This window comes from Dermacentor silvarum, chromosome 9 (genome assembly GCF_013339745.2).
Source record: "Dermacentor silvarum isolate Dsil-2018 chromosome 9, BIME_Dsil_1.4, whole genome shotgun sequence".
Classification (NCBI taxonomy): Eukaryota; Metazoa; Arthropoda; class Arachnida; order Ixodida; family Ixodidae; genus Dermacentor; species Dermacentor silvarum.
In genome coordinates, this window is record NC_051162.1 from 145,849,270 (window position 1) to 145,869,271 (window position 20,002).

General features: G+C 47.7%; 1 protein-coding gene across 1 annotated transcript in view; it reads right to left on the reverse strand.

Moving 5' to 3' along the window:
* Positions 1-636: 636 nt before the first annotated feature.
* Positions 637-20,002, reverse strand: part of LOC119464493 (uncharacterized) — a 54,700-nt gene continuing 35,334 nt past the window's right edge. The window contains exons 6-7 of the mRNA XM_037725492.2: positions 14,979-15,077; positions 637-874 (exon numbers count right to left, since the gene is read on the reverse strand). Of these exons, the coding sequence (XP_037581420.2) occupies positions 738-874; positions 14,979-15,077 (236 nt within the window). The 3' untranslated portion in view covers positions 637-737. The remainder of the gene's footprint in view (positions 875-14,978; positions 15,078-20,002) is intronic.

A 20,002-nucleotide genomic window follows, 5' to 3' on the forward strand; every position in this document is an offset into this window, starting at 1 on the left:
GGAAGCCACCATCTATCATAGTGATTTCAGGTGCTGCAAAGCAGGCACCCGAAGCGGGAAGACATCTCCACTTAATCAGAACCGTAGCGCAGGTGGGACTAAACTTTCGTGTTCATCTCGCTTCGGCGCTTCTGAAGCAGACGACGCGGCCGCTGTGTCCACGTGATCCCTCATACCACGTCACGCCGACGGTGGCGCCAGCTTTTCCAGTGGTGGAGCTCGCCCCCAATAGCTTGAGTTATTCAAACCACAAAATTTTACGATTGGCGTGGTTTCGAAAAAGGCGTTAAAGAAAGCAGCCAAGCCATCATTAAGGAAGAAAGTACGGGTGGCGCGCCCGATACCCCGAAAATTCCCGAAACGAATGAGCACGCACCGCAGCCCAGCGAGCCGGATCGACTGCCGTCATGGCCATGACGTCACTCGCGAGAGGGCGTCACCCAAACTTCTCGCGGCTTAATGATTGACAATGCGGCCTTGTAGATGGCCAACGAGATCGTTACCATAAGCTACATTCGAAGGACTGCATAGGAAGAAATAATAATTCATAATGTCTGTTCCACAAAAGTGTCATCTAGTAACATCGTTTAATGTTCTGCAAAGCTGAATTTTCAGACATATGATGATAGCCATGTGTCTGCCAAGTTTAGGTGCTTTATTTAGGGGTGTGCGCGTGTCTGACTTGAAGGGTTGCGCTTAGTCACATTCTGTTTCCGTATACTTGTTTTGAGCTCGTTCTAGGCACTTTGCGCTTTGGTTTGACACGTTGAGTCGTACACTGCAACCTTTTCCCCACAGGTTTTGTTGTAGTAGTTACTGCAGCCCTCAGTGGGACCTTGAGAAACGGCCTTCTGTCGGACGTAAAGTTCGCACCCTGAAAGAATCAGAAAGTCAGTTTAAAAGCATGAGAATTAGGGCAAAGTTACAGCTTATCTTACTTTACCCCTGTGGTGCATTTTCATTTCCCCAAATATTAATATGTGTATAGAATTAATGTTTCACACTTAAAGCGGCCATTTTCTTCTAAGCAAGAACATCATATGGCTACTCGTTTATTCATTCATGTAAAGTGCCACCTGCCTATAGCTATCGGTCTCGCGCCAGATACACCTGCTGTATCAAAATCATCGTGAACGTTGTCGCCAAGTTGCTAGCGAGAGAATTGAGCGACAATAGAACACAATCAAGTGACCCTAATTAATATATGGTATCTCTGTTCAGCTAGCGTATTCTTTAGCGATCTTTTAGCCATTCAGTTCCTTTCGACCACCGTCATTGGCTCGAACACAACTGCGCAACTCATATCGCCGGCATCGCCTACTCAGAGTTATACAGCAGGGTTGTAATAAATTAACCAATGTGAAATGTACAAAGTATGAAGGTAAAATATACAGCTCCATGAGAGGTGACTGTGCAAGGGCCACAAAATGGAGGGTGTGGTGTTTGTGGGGGTGACAAGAATGAGAACTGCTCATTCGTCCTCGCACGCCATTTACATAGCATTGGCGCGTACCTGACATCATTGAGCAAAGAATAATAAACAAAGCTCTACAAAACGCCGCCACTGTGAGCCATACTGATGCCTCCGCAACATATAAAGCTGGGAGTTCAACGTACATGCTGTTCACGCATCTGGCGCACTGACTAGTCAGTTTAGGGGCAATTTATTGCATGCGCAGCGCAGAGTCGAAATGCGCTGGCGTCTACGCATGTATATTTCTGTGGCGGCAAGATGCAATCGGTGTTTCTTCAACATCATGCAGCAGATAACAGAGGAAATAGAAGTAAAGCGAAAGAGGAACCAGGCCAAAGGGAGATGAAAATGTAGGGCTGCCAATGAAGCGCAGAATGGGAGTTGCCAAACACACGGGCCTGTATAGTAAATTCTACACCACTGTTAAAAGATAAACCTACTACGATCCGCCGCTAGAAAGCCTCTCTCTGCCATTGCTAAGTGTCAGTCATCGCTACGAGAGGTGTGTAAAGGCGAGAGCCATTTTCGAAAGAAATAGTAGGCTTCGTCATCGGGGACGGACAAGCCTTGATATACAAAGAGGCAATGCGTGAGCTCGTCTTCTGGGGTTTTCTTTTTTCTATTTCTCTTGTTCATGCCCCACATCCCGCGTGCCACGCGCCCTCCGCCAAGCCCCTTTCTCGTCGACTTCTATGCGCCGCACAGTGTAGCAGACGACGCTACCACTATAGTTGAAACAGGCGTTTCAACAAGGCGACAGGGATTCTCCTAAACTAAAGTTGCTTTTACGCTCGTTTTGTTTCTCTCTTCTGTTCGCCCCTAACACCGGAACCTAAACAAGTTGCACATTTTAATCCGTCCTTTCAGTGCTCATTCATCACCACATGCACCAATGATGTTCTCTCTTCGTGCAAACTGCAATTTCATGCATTCTCGATATATTTGCCTAAACAGAACACAGTTGTACGTTCAACCACGGCCCACAGGGCCTAAACTCCTGCCGTATTCATTTCAAGATGAATGTCGAGGTTATTGCGTTTAGCAGTGAGGCAATCTAGTGACACACCAGTATTGCCACCGCCGAAAAGCGTCACGATTGAGCCGCGTGCTGCAGCTGGGCTAGTCCTCGTGCTTTCCTCTGGACATGCGGCGTCATCTGGCGACATACCCGGGTGGCGTGCTGGTGCGTGCTAACACTGAGAATGAGTCCCTTCCTCCCCGCGTGCAATTGTGGTGCAGCATGCTAAAGCGCCGGGATGCTGTGTCTACGCAGCCTGTGTGACGTGGCTTTGGTTCCGTGCGGCACCGGAGAAATCTTAAACCGTTCTTCTTTTATTGCGATAACAATTATACGCACAATCCAAGCGCATTTCTGCCGTCGCCGTAGCCGTGATGTTCCGTATAAAGTCCAAAAACGATAACATCATCCCCGCGCACCGTACGCTGTACGTGCGAGTGAAAGCATACCAGCGGCGGCCGATGATCGCGGCTCAATCTCACGCGCGCGAGGGAGGAAGGTGGGGCGAGCCTCCGCGAGCCTTTTGCCTCTATCATTCAACTGACGGCACCGGCATGGCGGAGACAAGCGTCGACAAGTTCGCCGTCTACCGACGACGTCAGTTTCCCTCGTTCTCCTGGGCGGGATTGTTACCGAAAAGCTATATAAAGACAGGGCCCAAATCGCAATCTTCCAAGTTTCAGCATTGAACTTTGACCCTTCAATTCCTTCTCACCGAGCGGCTTGATAAGCTTACCGCTCTTTTATGTAGCGATGTAATTACTTGTAACAAGGTGCTGAATTCCTAAAAGCGAAACCGCGTATAGGCGAGTTTGTATGAATGCATATTAACGCTACACAGTGCGAAAAAAGCAGGGACACGAGGTCCCCTTATTTCTCGCCTTGTGCCGCTGTTTGTTACGCTGTACAGCGTTACCGTGCTGAAATCGTAATAAGTATGTCTTTTTTCCAGGAACAGTTCATTTGTGGCAACGCTTAGATTTTGTATTAAACATATTCTGTGTCTATGTGTGCATAGTCTTAAGCCCGAATCGTACGCACAGTAAAACTTGCAAATGGCTAAAGGACGACCTGAACCGTAAACTGTACTGCCTTAGTCAGCCCGCAAATGAGTGATGCCATTATAGACAACTTCAAAGCATATATGGTCAGAGCACTTGCGAGAGGTTCGTTTTATTGATATTGTAAGCACGCAGCATGTATCTTGACAAGATATATTCGCCCCCTCGCGTCAGTATGCCAATCGGATGGTAGCGATTACCACCTTACAAGATCTACTGGATTTTCTATCTGAGTTCGTGATAACAAGAGCAGCCTTTCGACTTCGTTGGCCTCCGGAGACTGGAAGGTCCGTCTATTTTGTGACGTCTCCGTTGCGGTGATCATCCAGAGCACCGGCAATATGTGCCCACAATTTCATCGGCATGACAATTCCACAGAGGTTGCCTATGTCGCATGGACTTCCCTGTTAGACATGAATGTCCTCGACGCGCGCTGTCTTACGGAGTGAATCCTCAACGACACATGTGCACTTGTGAAACCTAGACCTCCCATCACCGCCCGCTATATGTGATCTTCCCAGTGAAAGCACTTTGTCCATGGGACAGCTAATTGAATTTCCAATATCCCTGCCACCTTTTTGAAGACAAGCAGGACGTCCTTCTGACATTAACTTCAAATGTCCTGTCAAGAACGTCCCAATAATATTTGCCACGTTGCAGTGAGGGTGATAATGAGAAGGAAATTTACAGAAGAATAAAATTGGGCGGAAGTGCATACGGCAGGCATTGCCAAATCCTGACTGGGAGCTTACCACTGTCGTTGAAAAGAAAATTGTAGAATCATTGCATTCTACCATTGCTTACATATGGGGCAGAAACTTCGAGGTTAATAAAGAAGTTTGAGAACATGTTAATAACCGCACAAAGAGCGAGCTTAGCTTAGCTTAGCAAAGGAAAGCATAGCTTCTAATCACCGACTTTTCACCATGCACATATTGCTAATGCTCCTGATCGCCTGGTCACCGCCTACGCACGGTTATGCATCACGTGTTCCAATGACGTTGCCACCAATGCAAATCCTGGACTACGGAAATGACCAAGAATATTTCTACAGCGTGGCTGCGACTACAAGGCTCATCTTCAGGCTTCCATCCGCATCGACCTCGTCAACAGTGCCTGCCGTCCATTTAAGCAAGTGGCGCGTCAACCTGCCTTTCAGTGGGCACGGAAAAAGTGCACTTCGCTCTGCTTCTAATCACGACTTTGCACCATACAGGCGTGTATTAAGTCTACTATTTACGCTAAAAGGCCTGACGACCCATACTTAATTCCGTGCCCACAAGTGTTGTGGGAAATAGCATGTGACTGTTGTGTTATACATCTACTGCTTTTACAATCTGGTGATGTTGAAACTAACCCCGGACCTAGCACGCGTTCAGAGATTTTAACTGAAATAGAATCCTTACTGTAAAATATCGCGGAACAGATTAAAGTACTGTTTCAATAACTAAAAGATGTACACGCTCGTTCCCTCCAAAGTCCCAATGCACAAACTGAACTCGCTGCTGACGTGAAGGCTATTAGAAATGCGCAAGATAGCATAGAAACAAAAATCATCGGAATACAAACAAGGCTGTTCCAACTTGAAGAGAAATCGCAAAATTTCGATCATCTTGGAAAAGAATTAACAGAAATGCACAACGTATTTGGCACTTTAACAGACCACAGCATTTCCTTCCAAACACGCCTTGATGAATTTGAAGATACATCGATGCGTGACAATTTAATCTTCCATTGTCTTACTGACGCTAAAGAAATAAAGAAACCTGGAGCGAAACAAAAAATAAATTGTCAACCGCGATGAAAGGAGTGTTTGAATCCTTCAGCAACGACTTGATTCATCGCGCGCACCGTCTTGGTCCGTTTTCATCTACCAAATGACGTCCCATTAAAGCCAAATTTGTGAGCTTCAAGGCCAAACAAAACTTCTTTCACTTCGCAACCAGCGGAAACAACAGAACATTTCAGTGAGCGAGGAATTTCCCCCCAGCACCCGTATCTCTCGAAAAAAACTAATCAATTTTGCTAAGAGTCAACCCGATTCCCCGCAGTTCAGATTGCGCCTTATTAGATTGCTCATGCACAACAAATGATTTAGCCTTGACCTGGACCGCATTCAAGAGATGGCTACGCGTGGTTTGGGGTCAGTCACTGAGACACTACTGGCTCGCGTGTTTCACCTTAGGAAAGGCAGAGGGGCAGTGGCATATCATCGCAGTCGCAATCATCCGAAGTATCGGTACTCTTCACTAACGCCAGAAGTGTTCTTAATAAACGTAACGGTCTCTCATCCGCGATAGATACATGCGGTGCGAAAATAATCGCCTTGACTGAAACCTGGTTGCCCGCGCATGTGCTTGACTAGGAGATATTTCATGATGCGCACTAGTTTACAGTTTATCGCTGTGACCGCACCGAGCGTAGAGGAGGAGGTGTGCTGCTTGCGGTTTCTAAAGACGTACCATCATCACCTATGCAAATTAACACGCTCTAGAAATAACACGGGTTATATTAACCCTAGGTAACTCTAAGCTGATTCTTGGCACTTGTTATCGGCCACCTTCTTCCTACCCCACATTTATTAATGAACTGCATGACACTGTCAACATAGCATCTTCTCGTTTTCCTTCTCAACCTTTGTTTTCGCTAGGTGACTTTACCTACCCTAACATAATGTGGAACACCATACCATTACGTCTTTCGCCATTCTCGCAACAGGCTGATGGCTTTATTAATTTATGCTCCGTTTTTTCTCTCACACAGTTATTTACTCAGGCCACCAAGATTTCAAATAATGTCGCTAACACCCTCAACTTAGTACTTACAACACATGCTGACCTCGCTTCTCGTATCACATACTTACCAGGGAATTAGTGACCACCTCTCGCTCAATTTTATAATTAACGCTCATATCCCTAATAAGTCCAAACACCGGAAAACTATACGCGAATATCGGAAAGCTAACTTCGTAGCAATAAATAATGAACTGGCTCATTTCTATGATAATTTTGTTAAACATTTAGATGATCGTTCAGTCCAATCTAACTGGGATTTGTTTGCACGTACAGTTCACAGATTAACTGAAAAATACATCCCTAACCGCACAATCACTTCAAATGCACAAGCGACATGATATTCCAGTCATCTAAAGCGCTTATCCAACCGGAAAGAGCGTTTCCATCACTTAGCGAAATCATACGCCTCCGATGCGCGCTGGGTAGCTTATAAATCAGCTTCAGATACAGCAGCTCTAAAAAAGTTGTCGCAGTTTCACCCGAAAGGCGAAGCATCAATTGCGATAGCAAATTTGAAGAGACCTATACGGAGTAAGGATAGTAGTTTTATCAGCTGTACAAACTTGGACATGCAGCAGCACGGGCAATACACAGAACTGTTGTCGACGCCGTCGGCGTTTTTCCCGCGTTCGCACAAAACGCGCGCGGCGTTGGTGACTGTTGCCGGAGCCTCTGGGGGCGGCTCGGAGGTTTTCGACGAGATCAGAATGGGACACTCGTCGAGCAGAGTCGGAAGTCTTTACCACCTTCTCGCCTCACAACGTTTTTATATAAATAGGCATTTTGTGCCACAGCTAAACGTCACCTCCCTTCCCCCCCCCCCCCCCCCACTGCCTTCGCATGTCTGAAGAAGTCGCATTTGCTCTACATATATGGTGATTGTAAAGGAGGAAAGAGGCGCTTAATTCTGCAGCCCTTAAGGGAGCACGGCGCAGAACGCGCGTTTGTTCTCGGCCGTGCGTTCACCCGCCGTGAAAGCGCGCGTCCCTCGCCCCCTTTCACTCGCACATACAGCGTTCGGGCGCTGAGCCGTGCTCCCTCAAGGGCTGCAGAAGATAGCGCCAACCTTTCCCTTTCCCTCAAGAACCACTTATCATCATCATCATCATCGGCGACAATTTCATCGCCTTTGACGTCATACGGAACCTCACGGCGACGGCGACGGCAACGGCGATGACTACGGCGACGACGACGGCAGAAATCTGCTTTGGAGTGTCCATATAATTGCTATCGCAATAAAACTGCTAAAGACAACTACTTGTCTAGCACACTACCTGAAATACTAAAAGCAAATCTTATAAAGTTCTGGCAAATAATAAACCCCAAAAAAAATGTGGTTGATCCCTCTTATATAGGAATCGGTATAGAACACGAAAGTGAAACGTGTCTTCACAGAAGTAGTGTAATGTTTATTGCACATTGATATATAATGTCTATTGGTGTTTTGTGGCTAAAGCGCCCTTAGGCGTTGATGCACCCACGCTGACGCCTGGTGGCACGTCTCCTCCATCACGACTACCAACGTCGATGACCATGAGCAACCGTCGTGCATATGGAAGCTGCACTACGCTGCACACGCTAGCACAACGCGAAAGACGAAGCACGTAACTGACACACTAATACAACGCGCAAGACAAAGCACGTAACTGAATCGTCACCGAGTCAAATCAGCGCGTACAGCGCGTCGTAATTGCAGCCTCCGCGATCAACTTCAGAAACATTTTCAGAGCTAATTGCGGAGGCCACGCTCCGCTGTGCTGAGTACGGTGAACGCCACCTAGGTGGCGTTGGTAGTGCTTCTTGATGCCAGCGTCCCTTCGAATGCTGGCATCGAGGCGTCGTAGTACTGAGACCACCGAAGCGTTCACTGTCGGTGCGCGTTAAGGCCGGAATACATGGAGCGAATAACCGGCGTCCGAGCGAAGAACTTCGTCGGGCGGCGAACGTCCGACGGCCGGCGTCAAGAAATTTGCCGTCCGCAGCCGATCTGCCTGTCCAAACATTTTCGTCGGGCGAACGCCGCCGCCGGAAGCGTCTAGCGCGCAGCGGTGGACGACAGCCAATCAGGAGGCACTAGTTCCGGTCGCAATGCATGCTGGTGTTTCGCGCGCGCGCGCCTTTTCGCGTCGTCTGCAATCGCGTTGGTGTTGCCGTGTCTGCATGTCTCTGCACCGATTGAGTAGTTCCTAGTATGATCTCTCAGGAATCGCGTTGTATTTGTACATCCCATATCCGCTGATCTGCGAGGAAACAGACAAGCAGTGCAAGCTCTCTACAACAACCTTCAACAGAAATCTTCTGATCTCAGAGGCCACATGCTGTCGTCATGCCTATCTCCCGACTTCCCCGATAGATGGCGTTGGCATCGGATATTTCTTTTGCTAGGCTTAGACGCGTTCGAAACGAGAAGCGATCTCGAAAACTACTCAAGGTTATCCATAATACTCTGTCGTCGAAGCGGCCTGAGACTAAGCGAAAGCCGTTTACGCAGTCATTTGCTTCCAACTAAGTGAATTCTACAAGGACAACGCCAAATTCAGTTCGAAGCGGGCGGCCGGGACCGCCGCCAACACGGCGGCCAACGCGCGGCGGCGTTCGCCGCATGTATTGCAACACAGCAAACATCCTGCGTCGTGTCGCCGCGTCGTTACTTGACGCGTGAAGTTCGTCGAGAAAGTTCGCTCCATGTATCCCGGGCTTTAGTGTCATAATGCAGTACTTCTCTTTTCTGCTCATAGGCGGCGGCACCGCCCCGAGCAAGAGCGCGGGTACACGGAGGAGTGTTAGATATATAAGGCGCGTCTGTGTAGCTCTCTGCGAATGCGTTTGTGGCGCAATGGGTTAAACGCTCGGCGATCTATCGTCGCGGACCGAGAGGTCGTGGGTTCATGTTTGTGGAACTTTTATTGCGATAGCAATTATATGGACACTCAAAAGCAGATTTCTGCCGTCGGCGTCGCCGTCGCCGTCGCCGTCGCCGTCGCCGTCGCCGTGAGGTTCCGTATGACGTCATTTGGAGAAGAAATCGTCGCCGCGCGCCGAACGCTGTATGTGCGAGTGAAAGGGCGCGAGGGGCGCGTCTTTCACGGGGAGTGAACGCACGGCGGAGAACAAACGCGCGTTCTGCGCCGTGCTCGCTTAAGGGCTGCAGAAGTAGGCGTCTCTGTTCTCCTTCACAATCACCATGTATGTAGAGCAAACGCGCCTTCTTCCAACGAGCGAGAGGCCGTGGGGGAGGGGGAGGGAAGGGAGGCGACGTTTAGCTGCGGCACGCAGTGCCTATTTATATCAGAGGCTCCGGCAACAGTCACCAACGCCGCACGCATTTTGAGCGAACGCGGGCAAAACGCCGATGGCGTCGACAACAGTTCTGCGTGTTGTTCCTACCAAAGCCGCTCACCTTACTTCGTATGACATTGCTGTGTTGCTATCGCATTCATTGCTTCGCCCTTAGGGCGAAACTGTGACATTTTTTTCTTCTGGTTTCTTTCTTTGTATTATGTTCTATGACGTATTTCCGTGACGGAAATACGTCAGTGAAGTCTTGGTGGACCCCGGAATAAAACACTTTCGTGTTAAAAATGTCACAGTTTCGCCCTAAGGGCGAAGCAATGAATGCGATAGCAACACAGCAATGTTATACGAAGTAAGGTGAGCGGCTTTGGTAGCAACAACACGCAGAACTGTTGTCGACGCCATCGGCGTTTTGCCCGCGTTAGCTCAAAATGCGCGCGGCGTTGGTGACTGTTGCTGGAGCCTCTGATATAAATAGGCACTTGGTGCCGCAGCTAAACGTCGCCTCCCTTCCTTCCCCCTCCCCCACGGCCTCTCGCGCGTCTGAAGAAGGCGCGTTTGCTCTACATATATGGTGATTGTAAAGGAGAAACGAGACGCCTACTTCTGCAGCCCTTAAGCGAGCACGGCGCAGAACGCGCGTTTGTTCTCCGCCGTGCGTTCACTCCCCGTGAAAGACGCGCCCCTCGCGCCCTTTCACTCGCACATACAGCGTTCGGCACGCGGCGACGATTTCATCTCCAAATGGCGTCATACGGAACCTCACGGCGACGGCAACGGCGACGGCGACGGCAGAAATCTGCTTTTGAGTGTCCATATAATTGCTATCGCAATAAAACTAACAATGCTATTTCATTAGAATATTCATCTGGAAATGCTGCTTCCGAGAACATATGCGCGACCATACTAAACGATTTATTTACAATTTAATTTTCGAAAAATGGCAATGTTGAACTTCCTATCGCATACCAATGCAAATACTTACCACTGCAGTCTGAGATTGTTGAGGAATCTGGAATAAACAAGTTAATAGATAGCTTACCGTATCATTCATCACCTGGTTTCAATTGCATTAACAGTAAATTCCTTAAAATCACTAGCCTCTTTAGTTCCATGATACTGATAAAATTTTGCAACAATCCCTGAACTCATGTGAGCTTCCAAAGGAATTGAAAATTGGGAAAGTGGCTCCAATCTTTAAATCCGGCTCCAGAAACTCGCCTCTTAATTATCGACCCATATCCCTTACAAGTGGCTGTAAATTGTTAGAGCATGTAGTGTTCACCAATCTGGCGAGCTTTCTAGAGTCTAACTCATATTTCACTACAACACAGCATGGTTTTTGAAAGTCATATTCCTGCGAAATTCAACTTGTATATTTCGCCCATCAGCTACATCGTATATATCCTGGATCACTCATCCTTCGCTGACTGTATCTTCTTGGATTTTAGTAAAGCATTTGATAAAGTATGCGATATTCTACTACTCTTTAATCTAAGCTTCCTTAATATTGACCCTAACCTTCCAGAATGGATAGAGCATTTTCTAACTAACCACTTCATATTCGTCACTGCTAACGGCCGTAAATCTCTACTTACTGAAGTTCAATCAGGTGTACCACAAAGGTCTGTGCTGGGACCACTATTATTTCTTATCTATATTAATGACATAACTGTTACAAAAGTTGTCGCAGTTTCACCCGAAAGGCGAAGCATCAATTGCGATAGCAACTTAGTAGAGAGCTATACGGAGTAAGGATAGTAGTTTTATCCGCTGTACAAACTTGGACATGCAGCAGCACCGGCAACACACAGCACTGTTGTCGACGCCGTCGGCGTTTTGCCCGCGTTCGCACAAAATGCGTGCGGCGTTGGTGACTGTTGCCGGAGCCTCTGATATGATGATGATGATGATAAGTGGTTCTTGAGGGAAAGGGAAAGGTTGGATAGGCACTTGGTGCCGCAGCTAAACGTCGCCTCCCTTCCCTGCCCCCCCCCCCCCACGGCCTTTCGTGCGTCAGAAGAAGGCGCGTTTGCTCTACATATATGGTGATTGTAAAGGAGGAAAGAGACGCCTACTTCTGCAGCCCTTAAGGGAGCACGGCACAGAACGCGCGTTTGTTCTCCGCCGTGCGTTCATTCCCCGTGAAAGCGCGCGTCCCTCGCGCCCTTTCACTCGCACATACAGCGTTCGGCGGCGCGCGGCGACTATTTCATCTCCATTGACGTCATACGGAACCTCACGGCGACGGCGACGGCAACGGCGACGGCGACGCCGACGGCAGAAATCTGCTTTGGAGTGTCCATATAATTGCTATCGCAATAATATCCTCTAACATACATCTGTTTGCAGACGATTGTGTTATCTTCCGGGAAATTAACAACTCTGATGATGCTTTAACACTCCAACCTGATCTGGATAATATAGTTGACTGGTGCGGGAAGTGGCTAATGGAATTAAATATTAATAAATGTAAAATAATGCGCGTATCCAGATCTAATTCTACTCCTAGCACCTATCATCTTAACAACGATACCATGGATTTCTTCATGTCCCGTAAATATCTTGCTGTATAGATTACAAATAACTTAAATTGGACCATTCATATACAGTATGTCATTAACAATGCTAATCGCATGCTCGGGTACTTACGGCGCAACTATTCCAAAGCACCACCTACTTAAAACTACAGCTTTACAAGACTCTAATACACTCATAACTTGAATATGCATCTGCAATATGGGATCCCAGTCACGTTAATCTCATTACTTCACTTGATCTAGTACAATATAACTCTACCCATTTCATTCTTTCTAATTATTACCGTACCGCGAGTATAACCTCAATGAAAACTAACCTAGCACTTATTCCACTAGCCCACCGCCACAAAGTCGCCCGTCTTTCGCTATTTGATAAAATTTTTCATCACACCGCGCTTCACGACGACTTCATAATGCGGCCTCAGTACATTTCAAACCGCGTCGATCATCGAAGTAAGGTAGGAATTGGTTCATGTCCCACGAAGTCTTTCTTTCAGTCTTTCATCCCCCGTACATTTCAGGAATGGAACCACCTTCCCTCAAGTATCGTAGCCATCACCGATAACAAACCTTTTCGCAAAACATTAGCTAACATTGTATAATCAGAAGAATCATTGTATTATCAGACCTCACTGCACTGGTTCTTTTGATTAGTTTTTCTTTACTACTCTGTAACCACTCCGCTCTTTAATGTCATATGGCCCTGAGGGTATTTTTAAATAAATAAAAAAGTGATGTGATTTTATTTCAATCAGTTTACCTTATTTATTCAGCTTAGCAGTTTCAACACCTACCTGCATGTTCTGCATGTATGTCCGCGTGCACGCTTTGTTTATAGTCATGGAGGTCATCCTCTATAAAGCACAGCTTTCTAGCAATTTTCCTATGAAGCATTGCTTTCCTAATACCAGCCAGTTTGTGATAGGCAGGCAGCTTCCAGTGTCTCATCGTTCTGGTCCTCTTAATAAAATAATACTTGTCCAATAGTAGGCTCGATCAAAGGTACGCCAGCAGAAAAACCAGTTCAGTAAGCCATTCAATCTTCTTAGACGGAACACGGCAATGTTAGCTCCAGTGAAGATGTCCACAAAGCGCCAATCAGCAACTAAGTTAACCGAAAACATGGTTGACAGTCGTCGAACCAAGATACACTGATCCAGTACTGTCCAATCATGCGTCATCGTTGCACACTCAGCAGCCGGTGGTGCTGCCGTAGACTAAGGAAAGTACTGCAGCATTCATTTTACACCTACAGTATGGTATGGTATGATAAAACTTTGTTAAGGTCCCTCGGAACGCGCGTCAGCACGTAGCGGGCCGCTCCCACGTCGGTACAGAAAGGCCGAGCCTCTCTGCTGCGTCGCGGGCCTGATGGACAGCCCACAGCTGTGCTTCAAGATCGGGGCTGCTTAGGGCAGCCTCCCATTTGGACGACGTGACACCGTCGCCGTCGCGTAACGCGGGGTACCGCCAGAGCATATGTTCCAAGTAAGCTAGGTCTGAGCATAGCTCGCAAACATTGGTTGATTGTATCTCCGGATAGATTCTGTGTAACAGTGCGGGGTTAGGGTATGCCCCGGCCTGCAGTAGCCTGAGTGTTAACGCCTGTGGTCTGCATAGTTTCCTATGTGACGGAGGATATCGTCTCCGTCCCATGTAAAAATATTTGGTAAGTTCGTTATATGAGGAGGGAGGGTCCCGATTGTCCATAACCTCAGCGCCGTGCCACCCGGTAGCTACGTGGTGAACGACTCCTCGCGCAGCTCTGTGGGCCGACTCGTTGAGGTTGGGCGGGGCGCCCTCGATCTGCCCCATGTGTGTGGGGATGATAGTGTGCGAGTTGATGTCCTTGTCCCGCAGAATTCGCAGGACCTGCTCCCAAACGATGGCCTTGGCGAAAGCTCGGACAGCCAGCCATCCGCGAGTCGCTGTAGATCGCGGTCCTTCTGTCGTCCAGCAGGGTCAGGGCTATAGAAACCTGCTCCGCCACCTCGGCTGACTTCGTTCGAACCGTCGAAGAGTTCGTGATTTTCCCATCGTGATCAATGCCCACCGCTACGAACGCCGTCCCGTCGGGGTACCGGGCAGCATCAACAAAACAGCAATCCCGAGCCTGTTCCCCAGCCTTGTCCAGGAGAGCCTTGGCCCTAGCTCGTCTCCGACCCACGTTGTGTTCGGGATGAACGTTGCGTGGAATTGGAGCGACGACAATGCGTTCCCGCTGTTCCCGAGGGAGACCGCAGAAGCGGGACTCTACTTCCGCCGGAGGAAGCCCCAGCTCCCGCAGGATGCTCCTACCCGCTTGGGTGGTGGACTGCCTGGCGTACTGCGCCCTCTCCTGCGCTTCAGCAATCTCTTCCAGCGTGTTGTGCATGCCGGGTGAGAACGAGAGCATAATAAGCGTAATTGCTAGATGAACGCCATCGACAGCAAATGTAAACTCTACATAATGTTTCAGAAATTTTAGTTATGTTTAAAATAGTTAAAAGTACGAAATAGTCACCATAATTTAACACTTTCTAATTATAATTGCAACGGAAGTACTAAACACTCAACTGAATATAGAATAATCATTGTCGCAGAAAGCGAACCTTTCTTATGCTTCACCAGAAATTACAGCGGTTACTACTTTTCTGTAGGCATTCCTCGATTCAATAATGATGATGGGCTTAAAAATCGAGGTTCTTGGTCTTGCAGATATTTCATTTGAAACGTTACCAGAATTGAAAAATCATGCTTGTAGACACCGTGCATAGCAAAAAATTAGAGCTTTAAGGTGTTGCTTTTATATCTCACCTGACTGAGTGTCATCTTCCAAGGGCGCTGTGAAAAATACGCTGCAATTTTCTTCTGCGTACATAAGTGTCATGACATCGAACGGGCTTGTCTCATTTGCTGAACAAAAAGAATAATAATAATAATAAATTAATCATTTATTTACCGTGCCCAGGAACAACCATAAGGTCTGAGTGCTGCTGCACGCATACGCCAAAAAAAACAATAAATACAAAACAAAGAAGGATACACGAGAATACAAATTGAAAAATCAATGAGAAAATGGCGGCGGCTTAGCGAAAGCGAAAGCTTGGTTTAACCAGGTTACGTCTTGGTTTCACTTTGTTGTAATTATTATACTTAGGTATGCACTCATTGTTAAGCCAGGCATAAATTACAAGCCGGCAAATCCAAGCATTTTGCGAGCTGAACGACTCGCACTTGCTCAGTCTCCGGCGCTAGCTTCGCACGCTTGGCATTCCGGACCCTCTTCAATGAACCAGCTTGAAGGGTGATATCCGTGGAGTGGTCAGACGCCGCTTGCCGACGACGGTTCAAAGCCTCCCGCTTCCGCGCAACGCTCAGAGAAGACGGCTCGGCCTCGCTTTCTTCCACGGCGAGCGCGGCGCTCGTTTTAGCCAGGCGCGCGGCGAGTCACGTGGTCAGGCGGCGACGCAGCTGCGGAGGGCGCATGCGCCAGGCCGGCGGCCCGCGGCGGAGCTCGGCGCGGCGATTCACGTGATGCGTTGCCAAGGCTACGGCGCAGCTGAGGCCAAATGAAGGCATTTGCTGGCGACGGCGAAACTCAGCTCGACTAGGTTAGTAAAGCTTTCGCTTTAAAAACTGTCCGACGATTAGGATACTGCCTAATGCGAAATTTGAGCGCAGCTGTATAAGTGTTTTCATTTCGCGATGTAATTAGGCACATAATTTGAGACCGAAATCACCGCTCAGTCTGTCAGTGGGCCAGTGCCGTCAGCTCCTTCGCAGAGGGAGGGTAGTTGGGAACGCTGTCATGATGAGCGGAATCCGAGCCAGCTGTCGAAGAAGACGACGACGAAGGCGTGAGCAGTGGCACGAGCGCCTTCGCGCGGTTACTCCGAGGAACGCCGACGCTCAACCCAGGAACGGGCGCCTAGGAGCTACGCTCTAAGACAGTTTTGAAAGAAGAGTGTACATACAACAAGGCTTGGAGTATGTGAAGTACTCCAAAAAGAGAGGAAATGCAGTTGAACAATCAGTGAACCTATGACACAACAACGCAAAGCTCGGAGAAGAACAATGACAACAGGTGACTGAAGGATGTCAAAAAATCCCCAAGGTTGGCGTTTGTGGATCTCGATAGATCCCTTGTTGACAACCAGCCGGTCATTACAAGATTCGTTTATATGTGCTTGAGTGCTCAACCATATATCGTTTAATGACCGGCTCACTTTAAACAAGGAATCGATGCACATCCCGAAACATAAAATACTGTATTTTATTACACCGGTAAGATACCTGCTGTACAAATAATACTTTTACCTGACCAGACAGTGCTCGACCAAGCTCTTGATTACAACTTAAACATTAAATGCACACGTAATAACGTGGGCAACCACGATACTCAATTAAAAATACTTAGAATAACGTTTGACATTATAGCATTTTTGCTCAAACCTAGTTATCTAGAATAGACACGGATCCTCAACTTGTTCATTATAGTGCATCCACAAGACGGCCAGCTTCGCGGATTACTGTTCATCTGATAATATTTTCCACCGCCCGCCCACTGGACGAGGCGAAGAGATGACGTAGCCTGAAAACAGTAATACTGTAGACCCTACACCCTCTGAAAATGTTAGGAAATCTTAAACTGATCTGGTAGAATACCCCTAGGGAGTGCGTCGAAAACCTAGCAAAGCGCGCACACCGAAAACAAATGGATACCAACTTCGCTTCCCTTATTGCAAAACAGTATAAAAAAATGCGGTTGATCCCTCTTATATAGGAATCGGTATAGAACACGAAAGTGAAACGTGTCTTCACAGAAGTAGTGTAATGTTTATTGCACATTGATATATAATGTCTATTGGTGTTTTGTGGCTAAAGCGCCCTTAGGCGTTGATGCACCCACGCTGACGCCTGGTGGCACGTCTCCTCCATCACGACTACCAACGTCGATGACCATGAGCAACCGTCGTGCATATGGAAGCTGCACTACGCTGCACACGCTAGCACAACGCGAAAGACGAAGCACGTAACTGACACACTAATACAACGCGCAAGACAAAGCACGTAACTGAATCGTCACCGAGTCAAATCAGCGCGTACAGCGCGTCGTAATTGCAGCCTCCGCGATCATCTTCAGAAACATTTTCAGAGCTAATTGCGGAGGCCACGCTCCGCTGTGCTGAGTACGGTGAACGCCACTACCAACGCCACCTAGGTGGCGTTGGTAGTGCTTCTTGATGCCAGCGTCCCTTCGAATGCTGGCATCGAGGCGTCGTAGTGGTGAGACCACCGAAGCGTTCACTGTCGGTGCGCGTTAGTGTCATAATGCAGTACTTCTCTTTTCTGCTCGTAGGCGGCGGCACCGCCCCGAACAAGAGCGCGGGTACACAGAGGAGTGTTAGATATATAAGGCGCGTCTGTGTAGCTCTCTGCAAATGCGTTTGTGGTGCAATGGGTTAAACGCTCGGCGATCTATCGTCGCGGACCGAGAGGTCGTGGGTTCGATTCCCAAATTTTGCATGTTTGTAGAACTTTTTCTTCTGATTTCTTTCTTTGTATTATGTTCTATGACGTATTTCCGTGACGGAAATACGTCAGTGAAGTCTTGGTGGACCCCGGCATAAAACACTTTCGTGTTAAAAAACTTTCGGTACCGAATTTTCCAAGCATTCTCGGTTAAATCACCAATGTTAGGCTGCCAGAATGCATATGTCAGATAGAGCTCGGACTTTTCCATCTGTGCGTTTCGCGAACAAATCGCGGACGAGGCCACTCGTGGCTTGTCGTCTCGTGATACGCTGTACGGCACAAAAAAAAATGTGGATAATTCCCTCCTATCGGTACAATTACCGGTGTAGTTTGTGTAGAGAACATGGATGAAGCAATTACATAGCAATTTATACTTGCGGCAGTCTTTGGCATGAAATAACGTATAAGTTCTCTTGAATCAAGATAAACATAATTAAATTATCCAAATAAATTGCCGACATGCCACCCACAGACAACACAGGAGTGTTCATAGATTTTATAGATAACGCACGCTTCGTGATGGCTCCTTCACATACGCCTATCATAATCCTTGGTGATTTGAACAGTGACGCCATTTCGGAATGCACTGAGGCTGGTCGTTTCCGACTCATTACTTCACTTCCACTACTGTGTAAACACAATATTTCTATCTATAAACAAAGCTTACTAGTAATTACGCAATGTGTCTATACGTCTGTGTCACCAACGTTGACGCCAGTTACATGTGTACTGTTTTCTTATGCTACATGGTGTAAGCGAACATTTTCAGATTGAACATTAAGAAGGTCATCATTCGCACCCATTATGTAATGGTCCTATGACAGGGGCCATTAAGGAAATAAAACTGAGCTGAACTAAACCGCAGCAATAATTGCTAGATACAAGCTTTCTCCTACCGGCCCTTCAATGAGAAAAGCGTATTGAAATTTCAGAAGTTATGAAACAAGGCATTTGACAAATGCGTTGAAGAAATTGGTGCTTTTGCAGATTATTATACCTGAACAAAATCAAAACAAAAGTACGTTTACCATTTTCCACGTAATGATGACGCTCTTGACTGCCTGTATGGTGCCACCTATTTTTATTCTATTGACCTGCGGTCCGGCTATTGGCAGATTGCCGTCGACGACATGGACCAAGATAAGACTGCATTTGTTAACCCTGACGACCTTTATCAGTTCAAGGTGAGACCTTTCGGTCTCTGCAACGCGCCAGCAACCTTCGAACGAATGATGGACCTTTTGCTTCAGGGGTTCAAGTGGTCTACCTGTTTGCGCTATCTGGATGACGTCATCGTTTTCTCGCTAACATTCAACCGGCATCTCAATCGTCTTTCAGCGATTCTTGACGTGTTCCGCCGGCCGGTCTCCAGTTGAACTCTTTAAATGAAATGTCACTTTGCTCGCCACCAAACTTCTATCCTTGGACACCTCGTGAATGCCAGAGGCGTGCCACCTGATCCGGGCAAAATTCGCGCCGTTACGAACTTTCCTGTCCCGAAATCTACAAAGGGCGTTCGTAGTTTCGTAGGACTATGCTCGTATTTTCGGCGCTTTGTAAAGGATTTTTCGACCATTGCACGTCCCCTTACCGACCTCTTCAAGAAAGACGTTCTGCTTTCTTGGGGTCCTGACCAAGCCGCATCGTTTTCTCATCTCACTACTCTCCTTACCTCGCCTCTAACCCTGGCCCACTTTGACCCGTCTGCCTGAACGGAAGTTCGAACTGATGCCAGTGGTCTCGGCATAGAAGCAGTGTTAGCACAACACCAGCGCGGACATGATCGCGTTATAGCCTCTGCCAGCCGACTCCTAACACCCGCCGAGCGCAATTATTCAATCACAGAGCGCGAGTGCCTCGTTCTTGTGTGGGCAGTTGCGAAGTTTCGTCCATACTTGTACGGATGCCCATTCTGTGTCATCACTGATCACCACACTCTCTGCTGGCTATCCTCGCTCAAGTTCCCCACGGGACGACTCTCGCTAGACTTTACGCCTGCATGTATATGCATTATCCCTCGTATAGATAGTACTCATGTGACGTCACGCAGCCATATCTCACCGCGCTGGTACCCTAAGATGGCGACTACGATAACGTCAGTGCAACGTATTATCACGCGCAAACTGTTTTGCTTTTTCATGGCGATTGTTTTTCACCGGTTTATCATTGTTATCGCTCTGACGTTCGACGCAAGACGCGCTGTTTGTTGCTGTCATGCTGTCAGGTTCCTTGCTTACGCCCCTTCTCGGCCTGCAGGTACTCCAATATGGCGTCCGCGATGACGTCCGTGCAACCTATGTTAT